Source organism: Egretta garzetta, unplaced genomic scaffold, assembly GCF_000687185.1.
Source record: "Egretta garzetta isolate BGI_Z169 unplaced genomic scaffold, ASM68718v1 scaffold287, whole genome shotgun sequence".
In the NCBI taxonomy this organism is placed as follows: Eukaryota; Metazoa; Chordata; class Aves; order Pelecaniformes; family Ardeidae; genus Egretta; species Egretta garzetta.
This window is the reverse complement of record NW_009260435.1, coordinates 8,780,870-8,796,398: the sequence shown is the minus strand read 5'-3', so window position 1 is coordinate 8,796,398 and position 15,529 is coordinate 8,780,870. Positions and strand designations below refer to the sequence as shown.

The 15,529-nt window shown below is 41.1% G+C and overlaps 1 protein-coding gene and 1 long non-coding RNA gene across 2 annotated transcripts in view; both read right to left on the bottom strand.

Annotated features, from left to right (window-relative positions):
- Positions 1-2,631, bottom strand: part of MNS1 (meiosis specific nuclear structural 1) — an 11,689-nt gene extending 9,058 nt beyond the window's left edge. The window contains exons 1-2 of the mRNA XM_035899540.1: positions 2,516-2,631; positions 1,441-1,528 (exon numbers count right to left, since the gene is read on the bottom strand). Of these exons, the coding sequence (XP_035755433.1) occupies positions 1,441-1,528; positions 2,516-2,631 (204 nt within the window). The remainder of the gene's footprint in view (positions 1-1,440; positions 1,529-2,515) is intronic.
- A 2,009-nt stretch (positions 2,632-4,640) lies between these two features.
- Positions 4,641-12,358, bottom strand: LOC118452812. Its single transcript, XR_004842670.1, has 3 exons — positions 12,184-12,358; positions 10,921-11,146; positions 4,641-4,719 (listed from the first exon to the last, which is right to left on the bottom strand). It is a non-coding gene; the product is annotated as an uncharacterized LOC118452812 (long non-coding RNA).
- Positions 12,359-15,529: the final 3,171 nt, after the last annotated feature.

Here is a 15,529-nt window from a genome sequence, read left to right as displayed (position 1 = left end):
CGGGCGCTGGGGAGGGCTGAGCAGGGAGGGGGCTGGCGTCCGTCTCTCTTGAGCGCCGGGGCAGATTTTCATGCGTTCACGCACGTTACAGAAGTGGGTAAGCACAACTGCCCAGAAGGGAGCAGCCCGAGCCAGGTCACAGCGCATCCATCCAACCTCCCGTGCACTGGGGAAGCAGGAATCGATACAAGTTGAGCACAGGGAGGTGGAAGAAACATAACTACCAAAGTGTCTTTAAAAAAAAAAAAAAAATCCATTCAGGAACATTGCTACTTTATGTTAATGCACTTTACTCACCTCTAATCACAAAACCTAGGTGGCAGCATTTAATTAAGAATTTCTCTCCTTCATAGCTGTTATGATGGATCCCAAACAGGTATGGGGGGTACAGTCACAGGGGAGAAATCAAGAGCCAGAACATTAACCACAAACATCACCGAAATAATACAATTCTACCCGATTCTGGTGAGGTTGCTTGGTATATAGTATGCTTCAGTTAAGCCTGACAGGCAAAAGGAAAACCCAGCACATAATTTTTCCAGAGAGACAGATCTGACACAGAGCACAACTGTTCACTCCGGAGTTTCTCCAGACTGGCTTTGCTCCAGGAAGGAAATCAACGTTGTGGCATCCCATCCCATAAACTCTACCCACCCACTTTTACCGCTTTTCTCACCTTTATTTTCCTTTCTACATAGTTAGGTGAAACTAAACACATTTAAACTTACTCAAAGCAGTATTCCAAACTCATGAATGTCACCTACTTTATAAAATTAATTAAAATGAATAAAGCTTAAGAACACCTCGCAGAATTAGGTAAAAAGAAGTCTGCATGTTTCTCTTGATTCGGTGCTAGACACGTGTCTATACATTTATGGGATGAGAACACTCATTATTTTAATCAGTTCCCAATCTTTTACAGAATCTCCCAAATTAGTGGAATTCTTTCTCAAGCTTTGGTTATTCTTTGCCCTTTCCATGAGAAAAATGTTTTCCCACAATGCTTGGGGCGAAAAAGTCAACAAGAGGAGACTGTGTCTTTAACTGAATTGATACAAGCAGAGAGAGACAAGACAGAAGATGATCATAAACTTTCTCTACTTGTCTCCAAATGGTGTTACCGCTACAGCTCAGAAAAAAAAAAAAAAATTAAAAAAAATCCGTTTTCTTCAACAATAGACAAGGAAACAAGTAAATGTCAAAAACTCTACCCCTCAACGATTCCCAGGTGTTGACTTAGAAAGAAGGAAGCTTTTAACCACACTGGCACAGCACTGACTTCCGCTCCTCAATGTTTGGAAATGGTGGGGGCAGGAGGGGGATGAAGGTGTAAAAGATACTTTTCTGTCCCCTCTCCTCAGTAAAGGGCTGTACGCCTCACTGGAAGTAAATGCAATTTTCTTTCTTACCAAACAAAGTAACAAAATCAGGTGCCCTCACCTCACTTCTGGAAATAACAGCAAGTAACCTGCAGATGTAAAATTTCGTCTTTGCTCCCATGATGTCCTTAATTTGGAACAGCACCACTCTAAAATGAGAACGTAAGTATACCTTGATTCAGTCTGCAGGACAGCAAGGCATTCAGACAGAAAAGTGGGAGTAAAAATGCTTTAAAACACACACACGTATCAGAGATCAACAAATCAGTTGGCAAAGTTCTTTTTAAAATGAAGAGGTGGCTTGTATTTGCATGTGAACAGTATTTGTGAGCAGCGTGTCTTTCACAGAAGGGGCAGAACACAGCACTAGCATCCAGTAAGATCCCAAAGCGAAAATACTTTGAGGTTTCCAGTCCTCGGTGCCTCATTGTTCTTTTACTTCCCATGTATTTCAGATTTGCTGCACTGTGTTTAAAACACAAAGAAGAAAAAAATGCAACCACAGAATTCTTTTATCTGGATAACTTATGGCAGTTTATGCTCAGGAACCCCTACCTTTAGGGCCCTGATAGTTTTCTCCAATGTAAACTAAGCCAAAGGGACAGCTCAGTAACCGTACTGTGCGCGGATTTCCACAGAAAGGTAAGTAACTTCTCAGCGTGTACAGTCGCCTCACACAGAGAACAGAGGAGAAAATACTCCAGAAACGCCACAGAAACACCCAATATACCCTTGCCCCGCTCCTTTCATAAAATTGAATACTTAAAGTGGAAAACAATCGTTTCCCCCAATTCAAATACTGAACTCGTCTCATCTCTTGAGAGCTCCCCCAAGAGCAGCAGGCTCCTGTCCTAAGCTTGGTCATCTTAACTTCCCCCTGCCTTACATCCAGCCAGAACTTCCCCTTTCTCAGTTTGTGACCATTTGCCTCTCAGACTCCCATTGTGCTTCTCAGCAACGAGCCAGGCTTAGTCTCCTTGGTGCCCTCTCCACAGCAACTGGGGCTGCTGCTCGCTCCCCGCGGGGCACTGACTGCACCTCCCTGTTTGGATCACCCAGCAGCTTGCTGGGGTGCAGGTGTGTGGGTAGTGCACCCGCACCTGGGCAAGTGTTTCTGTCCTGTGCCCTCCTAGCACATCCTGTTCTCTGCACCAAGGTCATCTTCGCTGGATGATCCACCTCCACTTGGGGGGGAAGCATCTGCTTTTGCTTCTCCTCCCAGCTGTGTGGTCGCAGCAAGTCGTTGCTCCATGTAGGGGCCTCCCTCATGTGTTCTTACTTGGGAAGAACCCAGCACGGTGTTGAAAACAGACCTACCTTTTCCCTCTTGTCAAAAAGCAGATCTCCTTGATGGCACCAACTAATTTCTCAGCTAAAGATGTAAGAATTTAACACTTGCAGAACAAGAGTTCAGTCCAGGCAGAGCTGCTCAGCTCATCTGAAGGAACAGAATAAAAATGTACTGTTTTTGCAACCAGATGGATCCCACTCCTTAAAAGTCAAGTGTGTTTCTATTTAAGTTTTCTTTCCATAATATGATTTTGGAGGTTTTCAGAATGAAAGATCTACTTTACTATAGTTTGGAAAGGAATGAGTCCCAGCTGCGTAATTGCTACCAACCTTTTGTTTCCTACCACATTTCTTCTTGCAGCAGCCTGGTTACAGCTTACTGGTCAGTGACCTGCTTCTCATTTCTTTTTTCCCCAACAGCATTAAACACTCCTGGGGCCTGAAAAGCTTCAGGTAACCAGCAGTCCACTGTATGAATGTAGAGTTAAACTCAGCAGTCCTTTCTCAGGGTTAACATAGCATATTAATAAATTATTCCATTCTCAGTCTCAGTATCACCACCTGCTGATCACCTCATGACAGCAGAAATGAAGACTGCTGAGAAATGAAAATTTTGCTAGTGACAAAAAACATGAAATGGAGCATTAAAGGGAAAAATAAAGTTCCCTTTATTTTAGCAGTTTAAATTGAAGGTGATGCAGAAGCACACAGCAGAAAAGGTCATTAAATGAAAATGCTGGAGCCATTTTGCAGGTTTACTTCTTTTCTAGGGCATTTTACCAGATGATCATAACACAAGACAGTGACAAATGCGTTTCAGCTGAGATAAGATATGTGGGTCATGCTGACTTTGCAACATTGTAAACTGCTATTGGGGATAACACAGCTTCTCTGTGAGGTAATTTACCGTCTTTGGATGAAAAGATAAATGTGAATTAACAGGGAAGAGTCTGAAACATCTGAGCTGTGCTATTGATCTACTGAAGACCTAGATAAGTCACAGAGAAACTAATGCTTGCTTTGCTTGAGATTAGTGATGGATGGGATAGCAGACTTAGCAGCTAAGGGGCTATCACTGTCAAGAAAATCTAAGCACTAATTCTTTTTTTTTTTTTTTTAATTTATCCTGCAATAGTAGGGAAAATATGTCCCATGGCAGCAGTAGGCAGAAGGAATCTTTTACTTATGACATTATGGACTGTAAACAAAAATATTACAAGGAACAAAAATACTCAGTGCTTCAGGTGTGTTCAACAAAAACACACCTGTTCCTGATGATAAAAATGTGGGTTTAATAAATATTTAGCTATAATATTGAGTTTTCAAAGAATAGAGAGAATAAATGGAGTGTCTCAGGCCAGAAAGGATGTTTGTGCAATGGACATGAAGAGAAATTAGTCTTTTAGGGGCGCCATGTTCTTTGCTTTGTTTTTGGAATTCCATCTCTGCTCAGTCCTACTGGTCAAGAGTAAAAGCTGTGAGCTGTGCCTCTAAAGGCTGGCATGACTAAAACTATCAGAATGAATTTACATCCACAGCATCATATAGCATATATTTCTGGGTGAACTCAGAGTTCTTGACATTTCCTATTAATATTTATTACTGATTTATTCAAGTTTATAAAGCACTCTTCTGAGGAGGCACACTGTTTTTAACAACTGAATACATAAATTCCAAAGATGACAGATAAATTTTACTCCACAGTGACATTACACTCCAATATTTCTTACAGAAGGTACATTTGCTGGTTGGACATGAAGTAATTGTTATTCTGATTAAAAGGGCAGGATAACACCAAAGCAGACTCCTTAGGTAGTTTGTAGAGAGGGTCTTTAAGAATAAAAATTGTAGTAGTGCAACTACACTAGATTCTGCTTCCGTGCAGGCAGAAGGATTAGACAGTCCCTTTCAGGCGTCTGTGTTGACAAAATCATTTTTCATCCCACAATCTCTTACCTTCACACAATCCTTGTCATTTCTTTGTTTCCACATTAGCAATGCCAGGAAACATAACTGCTTCTTGAAACATGCAGCCCAAGCTCATTTGATGCTGTAAAACAAAAGTAGGGAATTAGGACATTATTTCATCACTTTTCCAAGTCTTTCTCCAGCCAGCATTCAGCCTCTCAGGATTTGTTCAGGATCAAGATGGGAAGACTGCCTTAGGCTCTCTGACTGTTTCTTTCATATTTTCCTTGGGTGCTTCTGTTTCTCTGCAGTTTCTGTCCTATTACTCCAATCAATGCCATATTTGTGGCTTTCTAAATCACTTCTACCAAACAACATTATTTGCATTGTTTAGTATTTTGTAAATGTCCTATATATTCTGTAGTTTCTTATTATTTCCCTACTTTAATCTATATTGCAGTTCAATTGCTTCTTATAGGTAACCTGAAAAAAGGCAGCAATTACACCATCAGCATCAGGCGGGTTTTGTACAACATCCAACATCCATTCAGTGAGCTGGGAAATGAGCTTTCATAGCACCCAGCAAAGTCTGAGCTTTCTTGCCAACTGGCTGCCTGGCTAGTAGATCTGTTTGGGTTATGGAACAGGGCATTTCTCCTGTGCATTTGGCACAACTTTGCTAGCATTCAGTGATTAAAAAACAATTAGAGCGCCACGTCCACCATGCTCTTTTTAATCCAACTAGCAAACACTGGTGAGAATACAAGTTGCAATTACCAGGCTTTCTGCTTCACCTATAATTATTTTTTTAAGCAAATGTTCTAGGCAGAGCCAATATAGTTCTTCTATGTAAAGAATGTTGTAAAACCAGTGCTATAATGACACTTTTGGTTTGTGCAGCAAGAGCTTTATCCACTTACCTATCATAATCAAACTCCTGTGCCCCGTGAAAAAGAATAGAGATCATAAGTTCAAGCAAAAGAACTGATTTCTTTCTTAAGAAAATGAACAGTGATGATTTTTAACTGAGAATCTAGATGTTATGAAAGTTCTGTTTGCAAAAGCTTTTAAAAGAAATGCTATCTAGTTTAATCAGATTTTTACATGTGACCTCTGATTTACTTATTTGTCAAAAAGTGCCCCTCAAGATAACAAGCTCCATTTGTAGCTGTTTCTAAATTAAATTTAGAAACACTTTAATTTAGAAACCTGACTTACTTCTTTCCTATTCTATCCTATCCTTGTCTTTCTTGTGTGGGGTTTAGAGGAGGCATTTGAGCAACCAGCCTGCAATGAGCTCATCTGCCAAAGCACCCAACTAAATGGGGCAAAAGGAGTGTCTCAGAAGGAAACCAGTCATTACCCTCAACCCAGCAACCATCATCACCTCAGCTGATTTTGGCCATCATTTAAGCACTTGACCAGGCCATGGTTTCCTTTTCAGTATTTTGTATGCAATGCCATCAGAACGTACACCTCTTTCTTTCATAATTTCCAAGGCCGAATATCTCAAAGATATTGAGAAAAAAACCCGTTAAATACTAAGCTTTACACTTCTTCTCCCTACAGCAGCACCCATAGAAAAGCATACACCAAGTAAAAGGGTGAGATGGCACATGCTTCCTGGACCGCCTACCCCCTTGGAAGCGCCAAGTCCAGGTGTTAGTATACATCCTAACTTGAGTTCAAAAGAGAGCACCAAGAAACATATTTAGAAGAAAGCAGACCCCTCTCATTCCTGCAAGACACCACCAAACACAATTAATTCCAAATAGTTCAGTTTAACATTTGTGAATTATTAAAAAACTGAGGAGCTCCACAGGGGAGCTTAGCAAACTGCGGAAAACTAAGAAAGATGCCATTTGCAAACAACAGAGTATCTAACAAACTAATCCGTAACCATAACCTTAAGCCAACCAGTGGAAAGGGCAACTGAAGGGCAATAACAGAAAACAAACATCAACCCCAGAAAGGGCTGAGGGCAATGTGAAAGTAATTTTGCTGCCTGCATCCATCCCTTACCCTGGCACTTCATCCTGCCTATCAGCCTCAGCTGAGCCCCGGGCTGGCAAAGGCTCTGCTTCCCTGCCCCACGTGGGGATGTGTCTGGTGGAGTCCTGGGGCATTTTTAGTAAAGTCCCTGATGTTTTATTCAGGAGCCTTTAGAGAGAAGTGCACACAGTAGTTAATGATACATTTCACTGCTAATAAAACAGCTCCAAAAAAAAATTCACCAGCAAAGTGGTGAATTGCCTCTGTATTGCTATGGACCAGGCAAAGCCCACAGATTTCTGTCTGCGAGGTGTTCCCAGTCTCTCACCAGGATTTGTTCGCAGGGACCCTGCATGCCAGGTCTGTTGAAAGGGCACACTGACATGGGATGCTGCATAGCTGGGGGAATCACAGCACTGGCAGTGGCTGTGGGGAGGGAGGGCTCAAGAGACCACCTTGGGTGGCTGCAGCTCAGCGCCCACACTCCCTGCTTTGCACCATGCTGCTCTGCACACTGTGGATCTGCTGCCCAAAAGTGGGGCTCACCCAGCCCCAAAAGCTGTGTTTACTCTGCCACTCCACAGCTGGACTCAACCAGAGGCTTTCGCTCTCAGCAGCGCCCAGATGGTAATTCATCTGTGCAGGAACCTTTGGCAACTTTTCCCCAAAGCAGCCTGTGCTCTCGCTCACGCCTGCCACTCAGCACTCGCTCTAGCAGCAGCAAGGGGAACCAAAGATGCACAGCATTTCCCCTAAGCAGATGACAAGCAGGCATTTCACTCATCTGACCTCCCTCAAATTGGTGTAATTGTATCCCCATATACTTTCTTCTTAACTCTGACCTCCTTGGCATCCTTCAGAAACCCAAAAGTGCCTGCCCTGCAGCCTGTAAGCGTGGGGCCCAGGCCACGCTGCAGGCAGCTGCCGCTCAGTGGCAGGACCGGTGCAATCTTACCCAAATGGCTTTGCTAAGCACCAGTCCCTGTGTCTGCTTCAAAAAGTGCTCATGTAAGCCAAGCTCATTCTTGGTGATCACAGAGTTGGTACAGAGGCGCCAGCTGATTTTGGCCTCAGAGCTACTGCAGGATAGCAGAGCCCCTTCTCCATGTCTCTGTAGAGGAAGAGATCTAATGACACCGTAACTACTATTTTTCTTGGAAGGAGATTGGAGGACAAGGGAGAAAGTCATCTTGTTTCACTGAGAAAATTTCAGGTCATTATATAGAACTGTAAAAAGTGTAAAAGACAAGACTATAAAAGGACTTCCACCAGTAAGCAACATGCGCTTCCCATTTGCTATCTTCAGAGAAGGTGCTTACTTGAAACAATGTACACACAGGTACTGTAACAAGTAACTATAGTATTTGGTTGTGTGTTTATGCCTTGCACGATAAGCAAACGTAGTTTTGAAATAAACAATTGCACTGAAATTGTATTTCTACAATTTAGAAATCAAACCTAATCTAATTTGCTACAGCTGGACACCACCTGCAGAGTACTGTTTAAGTACTCTGAACATTACGCACTTATCTTTTAAATATTGATAATGCCATTTTTCATTTATGTGACAAGAAGTCCCACAGGGAATAATTATGCTAATAAACCTTAATGATTCTTGCAAATAAATGATCAAACAAAATTGCTACTGTTGATTTATATTAATGGATGCCTTTAGGAGGAGATTTGTCAGGATGTGCTGCTGCTTGAATCCCAATTCATCTTATTTAGCAGAAGAATGTACATAGTTTGTAAAACAGATTAAGTGTTTAAAATATAATGTGTTCATGGGAGTTTCTGCAGTTCATAACATTCAAGCATTATTATCTTGCCTTATGGCAAATCTGCATTAAATGGTTTCTTTGTATACAACTTTCTTCAGTCTACCCCCTCCCCCCCCCTCCTTTTTGTCCCTTGTGGCTAAAAAAGTCCTCCTTTTGAAAATCTTTAACTTAACCTTTCTGTTACTCATGTAAGAATCAGTGATAATTTTGCTGTCCTAATAGATGAACACCGCTGTCAAACAACTTTGCTTTTGCTGCAATGAATCTAGAAACATTTTTGGTGCTTTAGTAAGGGCGCTCACCTAAATCTGGTGACCTACAAATTTTATAAGATATGTTAAGATAAGCGCTTTCTACTTTTCTTCTACTGTTGGATATGCTAGAAATTCCCGCTCTCCATCCATACCTACTTTTGAAATTTTAACCAAGTTAATTTGCAAAACATTTTACGTGGGCTTGCCTTTTAGATAATAACATACATCTGAAAGCAACATCAATGTGCTGCTTCTACTCTTGATTATAGGGCAGGACATATTTTAAAAGTGTCACAGGAGAGGAAGCTAAGGAAATAACAGGAGAAGGAACTTTAATTTATGAATTTAAACTTTAGTGGAGCTAGAAGAGGAGAATAAGCACATGCTTTGTCTATTCAGCAAAACACACATACAAGTGCAAGGTGGTGGTGGGTTAGAACCCAGGCAGGCAGGGGAAGCAGAAATGTGCTCTCTGCCACTGCAACAATCAGTGCCCAGTGGCTAGAGTTTAATTCTTTAATTCAAGCAGGTTTAATTCTTTGCTTTGTTTTAACATTGTTAAACTGATCGACTCCAGTAGGGTAACAGCAGAACAAAGGCACAGGATGTTTTTGCCTTTGAGGCAAATAATATGGTTAAGTAATCAGCAATTTGCTGAAATTTCCACCCATCCAGAGATTTTTCACCATTTTTTTCCCTTTTTACCTCCTCCTGCTTGTCCAAAAGTTCAGTTTCAAAGAAGAACTAAATAGCCTACTATGCAAACACTTTATTTTTCTCATAATGTAACCAGCTCCCATGAAACATGACATAGCATCCACAACAGGTTGGTATTTCAAAGAGTTGACATGAATGGATTTTACTACTGACTGGATAATACAATCATGAAATCCAGCTGAAACATGGCACTAATTTACTCCATGCACAAGAAATCCAACAACTGCAGCACAGGGATGAAGGTCTCTAATAATGCTCTAGAATGAACTGGTGGTTCCAATTATTTCTTCAAAGAGGAACATTCCTCAAAAGCCTGGCAGGTAAGGCTTTTCCTTTGCAAACTGGGGGCTAATGTTGCATACCCTGAAAACAATGGAAGCTCCAAACACTGAAGGGCTGCAACATTCAGATTAATTTTCTTACAGTCTGTGGACTGATAATCCTCAGATTTGTCAATTCCACTTGTAAACGCTGCTACAAGTCCTCCTTCTGCAATTCAGAGCACCAGCCCTGCACGTGATGGGCGAGTTTGCCAGTCCTGCACTTCTGTTTAACAATGAGAAACTTACAGTCTCGTTCTGTTCATCCCTTGCATGTGGGTTCTTTAATAGCTCTCCAAGCAACCAGCGGGGGAGCATTTTCAAATATGTAATTACCTTTTTTATGTGACAACAGCAGAGACTTTGAGCAGTTAGTAGCATTGGACACAGACTGAGGTTTAGGTGTGCCTGAATTCTGGCTTTGTCTGAAAACTATTTTATTTTACTGCCTTTTTGTATGCCTGCAACAACGCTTGTCGTACTTACACAGGAGGAGCATCATACGGATTAGTATTTTTATACCTGCACTGCATCTGAATGTGCGGCCATCGCCGCACTATCAGGACTCACACGTCCCCAGACGCGTGACTGCCATTCTCATCAGCCTCTCTGCTCATTACAAATTGTAAAGCAGTACTGGTCTCATGCTCTGACTGGTACAAACTTTCTAGAACAGGTGATGGCCCATTTTCCCAGGAAGTCCTGAGGGCAGTTTGGGCTCTCAGGAACACCCAGAGCACAAGGAAGCACCACGCTCCCAGCCACATAGTGCTGTGCTGCAAGTCAGGAGCCTTAGTCCTATCTCCGGCTTGCTGTGCCTCAGTTTTTCTAGCAGCAAAATGGGAGTCAGCCACGTACACTTCAGTGTACAAAACATACAGCACTTGCATACATGTGTATGCAACCCTGCAGACAACTGAAGGCCCAGTACTGACTTCTAACACTGAGGTAGTACTAATGTGACATGGCGAGGAGCGACCAGGAACTGAGTAAAAAGCCTTGATTATGACCTGAAGTCAAAGAGATTTTGTCACTGACTTAAACAGGGTCATGATCTCACTCCCTGTTTTATGCATGTCATTTATTGCTTAAAAAAAAAATTTACCCCTCCAATATTACTTTTTGCTTTAGCTTATAAATAACGGTTTCCTGTCCTCATATCTATTCAGACATGTACTACAGAGATACTACTGTAGGTTAAGAAGCTCATTTTAGTATTTTCAGAGAGATTATCTCTACTGTCTTTCTTGTCTCCGTTACCTGTTTGGCGTTTTCTTACCATCCCACAGGCGCTTGCTCTCCAAAGTGCTCTTTCAGCCACTCTTAGTTCCTGGCCTCAATTTCTCTCTTTCTGTGAAGCGTTTTTCAGGCCTTGTCTCACTTCATTTACACGTGAGGACTATTACTCCTCTTCCTCTGTGGGGTGACTCCTGTGTCAGTGGGTTCGGAGTGACATCTCTCATCAGGCTTCTCCAGGATCCAAGAGCTCTGTTGGGACCTGACTTCTGCAGACAGAATACGCAAACAGTGCCTGTGTTAAATGAGACTTTCTCATTGCCCCTCCAACACAGAGACTTCTCTCTGCTTGGTTTTGTTTGGCCATGGGTGCTTGATCAGAGAGAAGTTTTTGAATGATCACTTATAGCCTCAAAAAAGCATTTGATGTCTAACAGAGTAAATTGCCTGAATCAGTCTGTCTCCTGTGTGTTGTCATTACTCTATAAATTTTTTTTTCTTCACCTTGGAATGGTATTAAAACCTTCTCTCTACCACTTATGCAGGGAAGGCAGTCACTCTTGAAGTGTCTCATCTCTTCCTTCCAGCTTGTTTTAAAACCTGGTGGTCAGCTGAATCCCTCTGCTCCCTGACTGACCTCACATGATTTCTAGGTGCTATTATTTATTTGAAATGCAGCCACTTCTAATTCTCACACCATCTGGCCAGACATGTCTGCCTTATATACTATAGATGTTCTAACTTAAAAATACTTGATCCTTAACAGTTAGTTCCTACAGTTTAATTCAAATTTATATATAATTTATTTACATTTAGATAATGGAATATTCACTTACACTTTGTTTTTATGCACATAAACTGAGATTCCAAATGGATGTCACTATCAATTTACTAGGAATTCTTACACATTCCTTAGTGCTTATACAGTGGATTGATTCTATTTTAATACTCGCCCATTTTTATCCTCTGTCTTCTAAATAATTCATGTATATTGATTACTACTTACAAGTACCACTGCATTTTGACACCAGGCTCTTCACAGGCAGCTGCATAAAACAAAATTACTCTTACCTAGACTGCAAGATACACTTTCTAAATATTTTCCTCTTTTAAAAACTGACTTGAAAGGAACAATTCATTCCCACCTACTTGTTATGTAATGTGCCAGTTTCCTGAACGACTATAGATTTTAATTTTATATCTAGTTGGGGTGGAGTGGAAAGAGGGAAGCCCTTTCTTGTGAATGTCAGTATTTTGAAAAACTGATTCTCTTTGCCTTCCAGGCAGCTTGTCTGCAAACACCCACCTTGCTTGGCTCCCAGGCTGGATTGGCAAGTCATGGGAAAGCATCCTGTTACTCTGCACACAGCCTGGGATGAGAACGGTGTCCAACTGGTCCAGACCTAAGGTGTAGAAAGGAGGGAGTACCCCTGCACAAGTCCTTCTCTGGACACCTTGAGCTTGAGGACACCAGCTTGAGTCCTTGTAGCAGTTTTTCCCCAACTGAAAGCAAGAAGAACAAACAAACAGTATTCCAAATGTGCTTTCAAAGAGGGATGTGGAAGTCGAGACCATAAAGTGAGATATACCATAAATAATATATAATCCTAAATACCCAGTAGTCTTAAATGTAGAAGATCCACCTTCCATGCCCTCAACTGCACCAGATAGAGAATTGTGTTTCCTCAAGCAGCAGTGAATAAAAGCTGAGATGTTTTTCATCCAAAATGTATGACACCCTCCCTAAATATTAATTTTCTGGCCAGTCCTCGTCAGTGCTAAATAACTGTTAAGGTTATATACAGACTCTACTAAGCTGTATTTTATCTCAGATTTGAACAGTTTAATTTAAACTGGTCTGAGTAAAAAGCAGAAAAAATCCTAGACATTTGTTGATATTTATTTTATAAATAATACTGTGAAAAATTTATATTCAACAATATTCAACAATAAAATAAGCAGAGCTTACAAGAAAATGAACTACTACTACTAATGCTAAACATAAGCTTACTCCTGTCATACTGTAAAGGCAAAGCCTTTGTAATGAGGTATGGTAGAAACATTAAAAAAAGACAAGAATAACAATGGCAGTACACAATAAATACCAAACCACACATTTTTGTCATCTCTACCTACATACCAAAGATGTTTACTATGATTTTTTTTTTTATGCTATGTAGATTTCATTTAAACGAAGTTTTGAACATGTTCTAGTTGGTAATCTTCTAAGTGTAAGTAGACGCAGTAATTAAGATGCTTAAACATAAAGCCATGAAATAACATGACATTCGTGACATGCATCCAAGCTTTTTCTGCAGGTCTCCTTCAGGTATTATTTTTACTATTGATACCCTGGAAACAGCAACATTTTTTTAAATAGGTCAAGTAAGTTTTAACCTTAATAAATTAAAGAATTAACATATATATAGCATGCCATAATGTTGTTCAGGTGGAGAAGCTGACGCTCGTACCCTCTTCAGGACTGACAGAGGAAAGAGGTGTGGGGGCGTCCCGGGCCCCCCAGTGCTGCAGGAAGGTTTAGTACCATTCTCACACGACTCATGTGGATCAGCCACATTTTTGCTGTGCTTTGCCCAGGGAGTGAAAACCACACTATACAAGCACTGATTTACCAAGGGACAGAAAGGGAAAATGAGCTTTTGCACCTGTTTGCATCAGTGTCCAGTCCTGGGAGAGGTTCTCAGCCTGGGAAGGGCTACTTCCACTGATGCAAACCAGAACTCCAAATAACACATTCACAGCAGAACATTTCTAGATACCATGCTCATGACTACAATTGTGCATGATGACCTGGTCACAACCTGCTTTTCTAATGATAACAAACCACGCCTTTACACTCACTTGCCATTCACAGACCCGAAAGCAGAAGGCTGCATTGATTATAGCTGTCTGAATTCAGTACTGCTTAGGTCTGCCTGAAGATGGCCAAAATTAATATTTTCCTACATAGTTTATTTTTAAAAGACAACTTCTGAAGTACACTGTTAGAAGACACTAAAATATAGTATAGGTCTTGGCTTATTTTAAGAGTTTGCTATACTCTGATTTTCCTTTAACTTTAAAATATCAAAGTGCCTTGTGTTTCCCTGGACAAGTTTCTGTATGACTCACCATTTCAGCCTCACATTCATGAATCCACCAAGGCTACTGAATATTTATCAGATTTTGGACATGTCTTTTTATTTTTTTTTATTTTTTTGGCTGAAAGATTTGCATTTAAATAAATAATAACAAAAGAAAGAGCTGAAAAGAGTCTTCCAGAACTCCCTTTCCCCCATGTTACTTCTTTCAACTTTTGTACCATCATTGCAGGCATTGTCTACCAAATCTTCCCAGGCAGACAGAGAATACATTACTCCTGCAAAAACCAAGATGCAGTTTAGGAACAATAACTGCATGCGATTACATGAGTTTACAACATGCATATTGTTATGATACTTGTAGCTTTTTTATTATTACTATTTAAAAGTCTACAATATTTGCTTAGTCCTTCATTAAAACTCATGTTGAATTTGCGGTTTAATACTTTTATGTTATTTTATTTGATTTCTTTTCCTGGAAGATGCTCTACCAAAAAATGTGAATTTATTCTTCCTTTAATTTGTTTAAAATTAACTTCTCTCAGCATAATTTTTTTCTATCCTCTCACTGGGCCATAGCCACTCTTCACACAAGAGTCTTCTGGCAGCATTCCCTCCCCATTTTGGTACAAATGCCACCAATGAGGACCTGCCACACTTTTTGGTGCCAACAGAACAGAGATGTTTGTTGGACTGGCTCCAATAAAGGTGAAAATCAGAGCTTTTGCATATTAGTTCCTACAAGTAACAAAAAAGAAGCACCAAGATCTCATCTGCCTACTCTTCACATAGGCTTTCCCTTTCCCACAGGCACCCCTGCAACACCTCAGACATCCAGAGAGCAGTGCATAAGCTCAAGACTGGAGAAATGGAGACTTTTGCTGCTAACAGAAATGGCTGCTCAGGACACAAACAGTTGTGGGAAAAAGCTCTGAATCAGTTTTCCCTTCATCCCCACTCACTAATGCAGAGAAAGGGAAGATTTAAATACACTGAAGGAAAACAAAAATACTATTTTTAAAGCAGCAGCAACCTCAGAAGCTCAGAGCTCCTTCTGAAGGTCTGCAGGAGAACAGAGCCAACTTCTGCTAAATGTCCAGTAACCTCAGAAACAACTGAGCTCGTCCTCCTCTCCCGAGCACTTCCAGAACTCCATGAAGCAGAAAACAGGAGCAACCCAAGCTCTTCTCTCCCCTCCCTGTGTCGCACCTGAAGAAACCTGTGCCAGGCTAAAGGCAGCACCAGATGAAGAACCAGAGGCATTTGGGGGTGTGATACCTCATACTAAGTCACACTTGTAAACAGGTGGTTTCAAGGGCAGGTTTTCCATTTGTAAGGGATTTTTTGGCCTTGCTGTTACCATGATGTGTTTAGAAGGTCAAGGACAGCACAGCAATAGCTTACAATGCCATGGCTAGGGGATGGGACATCTGTAAGAAGAAATTCCCTCTCTTTGCTGGAGGTTTGTCGGTCATTATGCTGGTTCCACTAACATAGCTGCAGCTGCTAAACTGCACTGCAAAAATATTAAATGCTTTTTTAGTACCGCTC